General features: G+C 48.0%; 1 protein-coding gene across 2 annotated transcripts; it reads right to left on the reverse strand.

Annotated features, from left to right (window-relative positions):
* Positions 1 to 263: 263 nt before the first annotated feature.
* Positions 264 to 10,117, reverse strand: LOC147039368 (thyroid hormone receptor alpha-B). Of its 2 annotated transcripts, none has more exons than XM_085904828.1 (8): positions 9,972 to 10,117; positions 6,565 to 6,626; positions 5,845 to 5,945; positions 5,630 to 5,777; positions 5,339 to 5,544; positions 4,626 to 4,772; positions 4,289 to 4,547; positions 264 to 4,203 (listed from the first exon to the last, which is right to left on the reverse strand). In XM_085904828.1, the coding sequence occupies exons 1-8, from the start codon at positions 10,025 to 10,027 to the stop codon at positions 3,953 to 3,955; spliced, it is 1,230 nt and encodes a 409-aa protein (XP_085760954.1). In that variant the 5' UTR covers positions 10,028 to 10,117; the 3' UTR covers positions 264 to 3,952. The 2 variants fall into 2 exon arrangements, with proteins under 2 accessions (XP_085760954.1, XP_085760955.1); XM_085904829.1 differs by lacking the exon at positions 9,972 to 10,117 and adding an exon at positions 8,608 to 9,918.
* Positions 10,118 to 11,804: the final 1,687 nt, after the last annotated feature.

The following is an 11,804-nucleotide window of genomic DNA, read 5'->3' on the forward strand; positions in this document are numbered from 1 at the left end:
TAACAGCCCTTTCCCACACATTTTAAAGTCTATTTCGTAACGGAATGAAATGTTTTGCAGAAAGTTTGGCAATTTTGGAATAGAAAAAAGGTCAAGTGCTGTCAACACTTTCCAGATGCACTCAAGAATTGAACGGGAAAGGAAAAAATAACATTGAATGGCACACGTACAACAATAACAATCGACTCGGCGGCCATGTTTGACACGAGGAGGCGGGACGGAGGGATGAGGATGAATGAAGACAAACAGAATAAACGTTTGCGTCCATCTAAGTTTCATTATTTATTAAAAAAAAAAAAAGTTCTTATACCTGAGAGAATCCTTCAACAGCTTTCGTTCCCCAGTCACAAAAAGTGGTTTGGGTGTGCGTGCGTGTATTTGTTTGTGCGTGTGTGGGCGTGGCCTCGCTGCTCTCAGGTGGGCGGATTCCAATGATTCAAGTGCTTCAATTTGCTTTGCTATTGCACTCATTTCAAAGTTTGATTTGGAAATCAAAATCCCCAAACACGCAAATCACATTTGCCTCGTCACACAGGTTGTTTTTTTTTTTTCCGTCTTTGCCGACACGCTCGTACGTGTCCAAAGTGCTTGTGAGTTAAGTGCCTTTGTTGGGGATTGTTAGCGTGCCACGAAATACTACTTTGCCGTTAGCGCTCCTTTACATTAATTTGGTCGCTGGGTTGAAAACTTTAAAGCTTCCCATATGTCTCAAAGAAGTAGGGGGAATTTTCGGGGGGGGGGAATATATCTAAGACTCTTTTTTTGGTGGCCCCGCCCACTGAGTGATGAGAGCATCAAGTACACTGAGGCACACACACACGCAGACTTGACAAAATCCTGTTTAGCAGCTAAAGGCTAAAGGTCAACTTGGGGTGTGTGGTTACCCAAAAGGCAACAAAATGGACACATTTTTCGATATACGTGGTTCCATTTTTTGTTGGACAATATATCCAGTCGTAATGACCTGCTGACTTTTTCTGTACGGGTCCAACCACGATAGACATGACTAAAAAAAAATTGTATTTAATTGAAAAAAAACTGAGTTTCACTTTGGAGGGAAATTGCATAATCAACATCGAAGCATGTCGTCGAGCCACAGACGCGCACGCATACACACACACACACACACACACACACACACACACACACACACACACACACACACACACACACACACACACACACACAAGCCTGCATGATAACGGGTGAAGGGGTGGGTGGTCAAGGAAAAGCTAGGGGGGGTCGGGGGGGTCAGGTGACGTCAGTTCATGTGTTGGACGGTTTGGCTGTGTTGACCAGACAACATTTGTCAAACACCCACAAACAACAGCGCAAGTGTGTGTGTGTGTGTGTGTGTGTTGTGTGCTGTGCCGTCCTCTCTGCTGGTGTGTGGAAGTGGGGAGGGAAGGAAGGGGGGGCGGGGGGGGGGTTGCGTGCAGCTCCCACCCCCCTCCACTCCTGTCAGCTACATTCAATACCAGAAACACTCTGCCATGACAAAACCCAAGACCACCGTGGACCCCCTCCCCTCAGGCTCCGCACAAACACGCCACTAGAGGGCGGTGAAGAGTGAGGGGGGAGGATTTGTAACTTGTATGCGCAAAAAGCGCACAACTGCGGTCTGTTTTCCAAGCGTTCACAAAACGTTCGATTCCCGCCTCCGGCGCTCCTTTTCACTTGTACTTGTGAGGTATGACGAGATTGTGTTTCAGTTCCGTTATTTTTTTTTTCTCAACATTTTTTTTTTTTGTTTTGTTGCTTTTTTCCAAAGACATATTCCATCATAAAAAAACACCAACAATTAAAACAATAATAATAATAAAAAGGTTTTCCTGTTTTGTTGGTTGAAAGTTACTCCTGATAAAAGCGGGATTCTGAGTGGGGGGGGGGGGACGGGATGGACAACATTTGCGCACACACACACGCACACATACACACACGCACACTCACTGACAGGATGGCGGTTACACTGCATGCATGGTCCGAAAGTGACGATAGCTCCTAGTTTTCCCCTTCCAGGCGGCAAAAAAAGCAACAAGAAAACAAGGAAAAGCAAAAATAAATCTGTTTTTGTTCAGCAGTCCTTTGAAAAGTCATCTCATCTTTCTCTGAAGGATTTAGAAACATTTATATTTGCCTTTGTCAAACCTGCTTCAACATCGGTTCTCAAACTGGGGTCCTTGGATCCTCAAGGGACCGAGTACGGTACCTTGTGGGGGTCGCAAAATAATTTGCAATAAATCGTCAAGGTGTATCCTTTTTAAAAAATAAGTTACTACATTTCAGGACAAAACTATGACAGTTTTCCTTGAAAGTAAAAAAAAAAACAAAAAAAAAAAAAACATTGACAGAATTCTGGGTTGTTTTTTTTTTTGTCAGAATTTGACCACCCTCACTTTGAGCAATTATTTAATTTGTCTGACATGGTACTTCTGTTGAATTGGCATTCTGATTATGAGGGGGCTGGGGGGGGGGGTGTCCTTGGCAAAATGTCTCCTTTGGACCCAACAAGATTGAGAACCTTTGCGTAAAAGCAGCTTTGCCATTTTTGCGCACACACACAAACACACACTCAATCTTCTCCCCTCTTCTTGTGGAATTCCAAACCTGAATTGGCTTTTTTTTTTTTTTTTTTTTTTTAAGTCCCAACATTGAGGGCGTCGGAACGGACCCTCATAACTGCCTTGTCTCACAAGGAGGGTCCCTCATTCCCACCTCCACAAAAGGTTCACCCTCGTTCGGTGGATGGACCTGGTCACTAATACTGACAGTTGCTGAGCCCGCCTCCTCCGTCGTACAGAGGCCGCTCTTTTATTTTTTAAAATTTTTTACTTGCACCAGTTGTGAGGAGTGCAAAAACAACAACTCAACAGCCTGAGTGAGGTCGGTGGGGGAGGATGGTCTGTGGTGATGGAGGGGGGGGGTACTGGGGGGTGGTAGCGCTCCTGTTCGTTTCCCAGCGTCCGAGTCACAAATTGGACGTTTTGTAGCTTCCAGATTGGAACGGACACTCCCTGGTTCACGCTCCTCCGTGTGGCGTCCAAGCTCTCCTTTTAGACTGCTTCTTGGATGTGTGCGTATACGTGTGTGTGTGTTCCATCTGGATTGAAAATCTCAAAGAGACAACTCTTGGTCCCGCATTTTCTCCGGGGGGTTTGTAGAAAAGAAGAAATTCCAAACGTGATGTTAAGGTCTCCGTCTTCCAGCGAGATGGCGGGGCCCTCTCGTCTTCTTCAGTGGCATTTCTTTGCAACCGATATCACTGAGGTGTGTGTATGTATATTGAGGTGAGGTAGTGCCCGGAAACAGTGGGGGTATGAGTCCACTTTTGAGGTAAATGCTCGCCATGTTCTTGGCGTGTTTTGCCTGCGCTTAACGTTTGTGTTTATGAAAGAAAGAAAAAAAAAAAACTGAAACAAAAAGGCAAATGTGTATGGAAGTCTGGAGGAGGACTCGGTAAAAGGCCCCGCAGGTGAGGGCCCCAACAGAAGAAGGAAAAAAAAAAAAATCAAATAAAATCAAAAACAGCCACCTTGCAAGGCAGCCAATGAGGCATTCACGTTACTCTGAGGTGAGGCTGTGCGTGTGTTTGCGTGTCACAGGCGCCGGTCCGATTACGAAAAAACAAACAAAAAAAAAAGTTAGATATGGAGCCATGATCAACACACGAAAAAAAGGGAGTAGTCTGAAGAAGGTTAGCACCGGTGTCGCTTGGGATGGACGGCTCAGATTGACTGGAGGAATTGAGGAGAACGGAGAACCATGAGCGTAATACTGTGAGGAGCCGTTCCCGCGGGTGCTGTGTTTGTGTGTTGGCCTCAATCCAGACAGCATGCTCAGACAGAAGGGCCAGCGCCACGGCTGGATTTCCTCTTTTGCTCCACTTTCTTTTTCCAGTTCAGAAAGCTTGTATTTTTTTTTTTTTTACCCCCCCTGGGGCTCAACGTTTCCGTCACACCTCCTGGTCCTCGAAGACCTCCAGGAAAAGCGGCGGGAAGAGCTCGTTGGGACACTCCACCTTCATGTGCAGGAAGCGGCTGGCGTGGCAGGCGCCGATCATACGCAGGTCGGTCACCTTCATCAGCAGCTTTGGCCAGAAGTGAGGAATGTTGTGCTTGCGGTAGTTGATGTAGTGCTCGAAGGCCAGCAGGTAGGTCTCCTGGCACTTCTCGATCTTGTCCACGCACGTCAGGCCCGAGCGGTCTGACGGGAGCGGAGGAGACGCGAGCGGCGGTCACTCGCTTTGCCGTGTGACCAAAAGACAAAAATTCAAAAAAGCGCCTCCAACCTGAGCTCATGAGCAGGACGGCCTGCAGCAGCGCCACCTCGCTGTCGTCCAGGTTGAACTGCGCCAGACTCTTGCCCAGGTCGAAGATGGCGTCCGACACCACGCCCAGCCCGCCGTTCTTGAGCTGCTCGCGCTTGACCGCCATCTCGCCGCTCAGCGTCAGCGTCTCGCTCTCGGGGTCGTAGCGCATGGCCGCCCGCAGCGACATGATCTCCATGCAGCAGCCCTTCAGCAGGATGATCTGGTCCTCGCAGGGCAGCTGGCGACGGAGAATGTTGGCAACGGAATCCACGTAGCGGCGATTCCGTTTACGTGCGGGCGGGCGGGAAGGGCTCACCTCGGAGAACATGTGCAGTTTTTTGGCAAAGTCGACCACTCGCGTGATGGCGGGGGTGATGATCTTGGTGAACTCGCCGAAGGCCTCCAGGTCCACCTTGTCGCCGTCCGACGTGGGCGCCACCGGCGACTGGCCGATTTTGTCCGGCTGGGCGGGAGCAAGCGTAAACAAACCGCGTCAGCGGGATCCTTCAAAGTGGAATAACACACATCTCCTTCTTTCTTGTTGCCTAGCAACAGCTGCCAACCCAAGGCTATCTTACGCCTCCCGCCGGTCCACCCTAGCGGGTGAAATGTCGGCTTGGGCTGGCCATAGTGGCGTGATGTCAGAGACACCCGAGCAAAGGAGAATTTGCCCAGTCCTGCGCGAGGAGGGAAAAACAAACGGGAACGTCGCTTTGGGAAAGAGAGGAGAGTGGGAAGCGATTAAAGGAGGAAAAGTGAGAGGAATTAGTAGCCCAGGAGGATTAGCGTGAAGAAAGACTGCGAGGAGATGAAGTCAAGATGGGACGCCAGCTCGCTCTTTTTTTTGTTCTTGCCGTTTGTTTATCCCGCCGAGCGAAGAACAGCTTGCGCGCTCATCTCCGAGGGCCTCGGCTTCACATTCCAGGGAAGCGGCGAGATTAATTCACTGACGGCAACCCCCCCGCCCCCCCCTCTCGGCCCACTTTTACAGACACGTGGACTTTAAGTATTGTGACGAGGCTTTCCTACCAGGAATTTGCGCTTCTGCTTCCACTGGGCACCCTGAGCGTTGGTGTGCCGGTGAGCCTCGGTCACCATGTGGATCAGCTCCCACTCGGAGCCGCTGGGCTCGGGCCGGTTCTGCAGCGTCTTGACCATCTCCTCCTTCTTGCGGCGCTCCCGGTTTTCCTCGATCAGACGGCGCTTGGCCACCCTCTTGGAGTCGTCCAGCACCACTGCGAGAAGACGGCGACGCGTTTGCGTTTACACGGGTTCAAGGTACCGCGAATCCAGAAGATAAAGACGACGATGAAGACTGACGGTCCATGGCCATGCCCACAGCGATGCATTTCTTGAAGCGACACAGCTGACACTGGTTGCGCGTGATCTTGTCGATGATGCAGCAGCCTTCATACTTGCACGAGTAGGCGGGGTGCAAGTTCTTCTGGATGGTTCTGCGGAAGAAACCCTGCAAGGGGAGCGCGAGGTGTTATATTTCTCAGCCCGGGGGGGACGTTGTGGTGGTACGGGCCTACCTTGCAGCCCTCGCAGGTAATGCAGCGGTAGTGGTAGCCTGTGGCTTTGTCGCCGCACACCACGCATGGCTCATCCTTCTCCAGGTAGCTGGGGATGTACCCTGACGGAGCGAGAGAAAACACAAATAATCCATAGTGCGTCACGAAAGGGAAAAATAAAAGGCAAACAAACCGAGGTAACATATGATACGACGGATTGGGAAAGCGTTGCGGATACAAAAACAGAGAGGAGAAAATTACACTGGAAGCCCTCGGGGAGCGAGAGAAAAGAAAATAATAATAATCACAAATAAAGCCGAGAAGAAGCGGACGAGAACGAATCGGGAGTAAAGTCAACAAAGACCTCAGATAATCATCATCGCGGCAGGGGGAGTTGAGGGGAGAAAAAAAAAAAAAAAAGGAAAACAGGGTGCAGATCAGGGCGCCAGTGTGTGCGTTCGGAAAACTGGAAAACTTAGCAGACTTGCAGCGAGTACATCCTTGACAGAGATGAAGCGGCTTCCATCAGGGGTAAATCAAGGTTAGAACATTTCCCAGCATGCCTTGAGGCACCTTCATTATGCTCTCCAAGACTACAGTGGAATTTTTTTTTTTTTTTTTTTTTTTTTATACAATCAAGGTCATCCAGACGGCCCTTTGCCAGGTAGGATTAAGTGAGTCTTGATATTCGGGGAAAGTATGGACATGGAAAAAAAAAAAAGAGTCACGCAGCTTACTCACCCGTCATACTCTTAACCGAACATTGACTGTTCTTCCTCTTCCTCTTCGGGCCATTGAGCCACCTGGGCGAGTGAGAGAAAGTCAATCAATGACAATAAATTTGTACATTTTGTTTACATTGCCCTCTAGTGGCCAAGGCGGGCACACAATTGCACGTTTTTTCTTGCATAGCTAGCAAGCTAGCAGAGCCTTTTTGGCTCTTTTGTTTTATTTTGTTTTGTTTTGTTATCACCTCTGTGTCAAAACAAATAAATCCATTAGTAGCAGAGCGCGGGGACGTAGCGGGAATTCCGATAAAAGGAGCTCCGAGTTGTCGGCGTGCGCAAGACGCCAAGTCAAATTCAGAGGTAAATTCTGGCAGAGAAGCAAAGCGAGCGCAGATGGAGGAGGACAGGGGGAAAAAAGCGTTTGTGACAAAAGCCTCAGAGGAGGATCAGTATGCGTCAGAGATGGAAGCGATTCTCAATCCCCGGAGTCGCTCGGCTCTCGGAATCCGTCGTCTTGCCGTCACATCAAGGTCGTTTAACGGCGGCTCGGTGGAGGGGAAAGAGAGTCCCAGTTTGTGACGCCACTCCGAGAGAAACGCTTTGCGTCTTATCGTGAGCCATAAATGTCCGTGACATTTCTAGATGGTGTCACGTTGGCTTCTGTTCGACTTCGAAAGAATTTTTTTCTTCTTCTGATACGTCAGTCAACACTGTCAAGGAAACGAGGTGATTAGCGTTTAAGAGTTGCCGCTTGGATTCAAACCAAAAGCCATCAAATGATGTCTCACTTTGGCTTTCCTTTTAAGGATATTTTAGTTGGCATTTAGCATTATCGGACCAATGCGGGGAATGCAGGCCCGACCGTTCGGAGCTGGCAAAAGCTCCGAACAACTATTTGATTTGTCGCCGACTTCCAAAGTGACGGCAACGTGACACTGAAGACATTTCGAATGTCTCGAGTGTCAAAAGGCAACACAAACAGTAAAGACCCCCAAAAGGTGAATCGAGTCATATGCAAAGATATTCCAAAGCGCCATCTAGTGGCCAGACTTGCCACGTCCCCACATAGCAGCAAAACCCAAAGTGTGTTTTTATGAGGACGTAAAGCCTTCGAGAGCACCTAAGCCCAAAATAGCCGCCATGGAAATATAAACACGGCCCGCTAGCCAAACATGAGCTTAGGGTCGCTGCGGCACACTTCAAAACAAGCCTCAGCTTCAACATGGCCGCTTTTGTTTACATCGAAAAATGGAAGATTATTAAAAGTAGCCATTCACTTTTACTACCATCTTGTCGATAGCAACAAGCGCACACACCAAGCATGACATCTTCAATCACTTGTGAAGTTTTCCACAAAGGCAAACATCTGCGGGAACCAGTTTTGCCCCTCTTGGCACTCAAGTTGGAACGGCGTGAGCTTAAAAATCAAGTCGACGAGCGATGACGGAAGGCGACTGCAATCCCGGGAGTGTCCTTGAGCAATCTGCGGTCATGTGACCCGACAACGGCGGCGGGGGTCGTTTTGTTTGCCATGTGCTTGTATTATTTTTTTTTTTTTGCTGGTTTGTTTTTGTCTGTGCGTCGGCTTCTGTTTGAAACTCCCGACGCTGTTTTTGTTTGGGGCACAGCAAATTCTTGTTGAAGACTAACATGAACGGGCCTGCACTAGCAAAAGCGTTGCCAGCGGAATGTGCGTCGTGGTCGCAAGTCGAGTCACGGCGGCGCTTTGCAAACGCCAAATGTCATGAGGTGCAGCTGTAACACGGCACTGGAATATGCCCGATATTGCTCACGTGTCTTCTCCAAGTAACCTGAACTAACACACACACACACACACACACACACACACACACACACACACACACACACACACACACACACACACACACACACACACACACACACACACACACACACACACACACACACACACACACACACACACACACACACACACACACACACACACACACACACACACACACACACACACACACACACAGCAGTGTGTGACGGCAGATGTGCAGATTTTAAAGAACAATATTGAAGTTCTCACCTGGTGACACAGCACGGTGAAAAAATGTGCATGTCCCCAAAAAAAAATAATCCAAAAACCAAAATATACAAATCAATCCGATGTCTGAGTGGAGCGCCGGATTATTTCCTCCATGCAACCGTAGCGCTGTCTGGTCTAAGTTTAACTTGCTCATCAAAACACACCCCTGCGCAGCTTCCCACTAAGCTCCGCCAATGCCGGCTCTTGATTGGCTTGGGCTCGCCCTTTTCCACCTGACCCGAGGAGTGACTACATTTGATGAGAGGGAACTTTATATAATAGGTGGAAATTTGCAAAATATGTATATGTATATATATTTATAGCTTTACCCCTCATGTGATTGGGGTGAAAAGTACAAGAGAGGAACAGAGTATTGATTATTTTAAAAATGCCTGAGAGCAATGGATCATGCAGTTTTGTGGATGTTTTGAAAAGCGGGCCAAGTAAACGAAATCAACACGATCATGACCCGAGACATGTGACCGTCACTGATGCTGGGAGGGGTGCGTGACATCCAAAGTATAATGCCGCTCTTGTCAACCAATTTAATGTACACATTTTCTATGGCAGAGATGTCACGCAACAGCACCAAAGCAAGTTTCAATACCCACATAACGACAATTTTCTTACGGTCTTCATTTTATTTCTAGAAGCTATTTTCCCAAAGCGGAGTGGCAGAATATTTACTACTGAATAGCTTTGAGTGAGTCGATAAGGAATATGGCCACTGGCAGCGGAGGTCAAAATTGCCTCTTTGACCAGGTAATTGCGATCACCACACTGAGGAGAATGATTTTCACCCAGGGACCATGTCCAGATCCTCTTTCCCGTTTAATTATGCCACCTTTATTCAAGGCTGACAGTCGCTCGCCTGGAGCGAACGCCGCTCATGGCCCGACTGGATATTCAAGCCCCCTTGGCGCACAAAGCAGCCATGATGTAATCAGTCACACAATCCGTAGCGAAGGAGACGCATAACAATGCTTATTAGCGCGTCGTGACAGGACATCCTCGCGGGAAGAAAAACCTCAAGCTTGTTTACACGTGTGCGACTTGCACGAGAACCCACACGCACAAACACAGATGTGCACAAGCGAAGTGATCTCACCTCATCAAAGTTACTTCTAAAAAGCACGTTTCATTTTTATAAAATGACAAAATACAATTGTTAAAAAACAAAATGTCCTTGGCAGCCGTTCAAACAGGAGCATCCACACCTTTTGTCTACACGGAAGTTCATATTTATATTTAATCATGCACAGAATGTATTCATGCCGGGGTTTTTATTGATCACAAAACATTGTGTCTCTTTGCGTTTGGACCGGCCCGACCGGATATACCGGTGCAGAATGCGTTCAACTCACCGTTTCTCTTCGCCCTCGAGTGGGTTAGGCTCTTGCTCCTCGGGCATATGTTCCATTCACCTCAATTCCATCCAGCAGCCAATCACGAGAGACTGAGGCAAGCCCCGCCCTCGGATGCACGCTTGACATTCGAGACTCGGGAGGGGTCGATCGCCGGAAGATCGCAGGGTCCGGGCTCTGGGGTTTCAAGTTGAGGGGGTGGGGAGGGGGAAGGGGAGGCGGTGGTCCCCTGAGGGAACAGTCCCCTCGTGGCGTGCGGTACGAACGACCTCGGGCCTTGACGAATGACCTCGGAGGTTGCTGTTGGTGTTGAAGTTCGGCCTCAAAGTCGTGGAGGGGGAAGGGCGATCCAGCCTGCAAGACGACAGAACACGTTCACATTAATACTAATTATTATTACTTTGCGTGTCACCCGAAAAATGTAAATTCACGAAATGCAAAACAGGGATTACATGACAGCAACGTAGCACGAAAACAGGAAAAAAGAAAAGAACAGAAAGAAGAAAAGAAGAAAAGGTACAAGACAAACATCAACCAATTATAATGAATGAAGTGTGTTCTCAGTAATGGTTTGTTAAATCCGGTACGAAATTGCACGACATAAGTGATGTATGTATGCATGCAAAAAGAAGTGGACCAATCATTGATCCCTGAGGAACACCACGTTTAACTGTCGTAGTTATATTGAAGCTGACACTCGGCCCACGCGCTGACAATGAGTGTACAGATGTCGCCCGAGTCGGTTTCAATTTGTGCCAACCTTTTGTTCAACTCGTTTAATGACACACTAGTGTGACGCAACTTGACATCAATCGGAGTCATCGTCCAAATCACTCTGTGATTGTGAAACAATCAACGGTATTATGACAGACGGTACGATACTGCTGTCCGCCGGCCAAGTGGCACATACCAAAAGTCACATGACACACAAACTCTTTTATTCTTTACACTCTATTGAAATATGTTATGATAAGTTGGATGAAACGAGAGAAGCTCCATACTAAAGAGCGTTTCGCGTGGCACAAAGCGCCGCGACGCGCTAGTGTTTGTTTACGCCGTAACAATCGGCCACTTATCGCCACGGGAGAGCGGGAGGACGGCGGACAGGCGTCTTTGTTCTTGCATGAGTGAAAGAAATTCGTGCAGAATAGATGAGCTAATGTTCTCATTTGGTCATGGCTAACAAAAAGGCAGGGGGTGAGGGCAAAGAGGGCATGGCGGGCATTTCTTTCAAAGAAAATGTATCTTTGAATAGAATGGATTTTGGATATCCATGATTAACTCAAGATGGTAGCTAGTAGCATGCTAGCGCCACTCTTAATGGAATGAAACAGACAGTAGCACTGACCTACATTTACAAGCTAAATTTGTTCCAATTAAATTGTCATTTATTTCAGTCAATTCTCTTTACGTCATTGCGATTCACTTGGCTGAATGGTACACGTGGAGCCTTTTTTTTTTTTTTTGTCCACTCAGATTTATTATTACGTCAACTGAAGCCCAAAAAAACCCCAAAAATGGTTGTCTATTTTTCTGGAAAAACTCCCCTTGCTCATTTTTGGAAGAATTTTTACTTTCCAGCGCAAGTAGGGAGTCCTTGAACGTCTTTCCCTGAAGTCACCATTCCTACTCGTCCGCTCCAAGGTCAAACGAGACAAAAGTTTGGCCACGAGATAACGGACGAAGAGGCGAACGCTCACACGTGCCGAGGTGAAATGAAGATAAAAACTCATTGCGGGTGAGGGCATGAAAGGAAACGTTGAAAGGAGAACTCCGGGGATGAAGGCAAAACCGAGAGAGATTTGAAGACGCGCAGATGTTTTTGTGCTCATC

The sequence above is a fragment of the Syngnathus leptorhynchus genome, chromosome 22 (genome assembly GCF_054491065.1).
Source record: "Syngnathus leptorhynchus isolate UIUO chromosome 22, UIUO_Slep, whole genome shotgun sequence".
In the NCBI taxonomy this organism is placed as follows: domain Eukaryota; kingdom Metazoa; phylum Chordata; class Actinopteri; order Syngnathiformes; family Syngnathidae; genus Syngnathus; species Syngnathus leptorhynchus.

What these genes read in the sequence shown, in the direction of transcription:
- LOC147039368 (XM_085904828.1), bottom strand. Translation starts at nt 10,027, where the DNA reads ATGGAACATATGCCCGAGGAGCAAGAGCCTAACCCACTCGAGGGCGAA. An exon ending in CTCGAGGGCGAAGAGAAACG is followed by an intron (nt 6,627 to 9,971) that starts GTGAGTTGAACG and finishes TCACTCGCCCAG; the next exon opens with GTGGCTCAATGGCCCGAAGA. An exon ending in TTACCTGCGAGGGCTGCAAG is followed by an intron (nt 5,778 to 5,844) that starts GTAGGCCCGTAC and finishes CTCCCCTTGCAG; the next exon opens with GGTTTCTTCCGCAGAACCAT.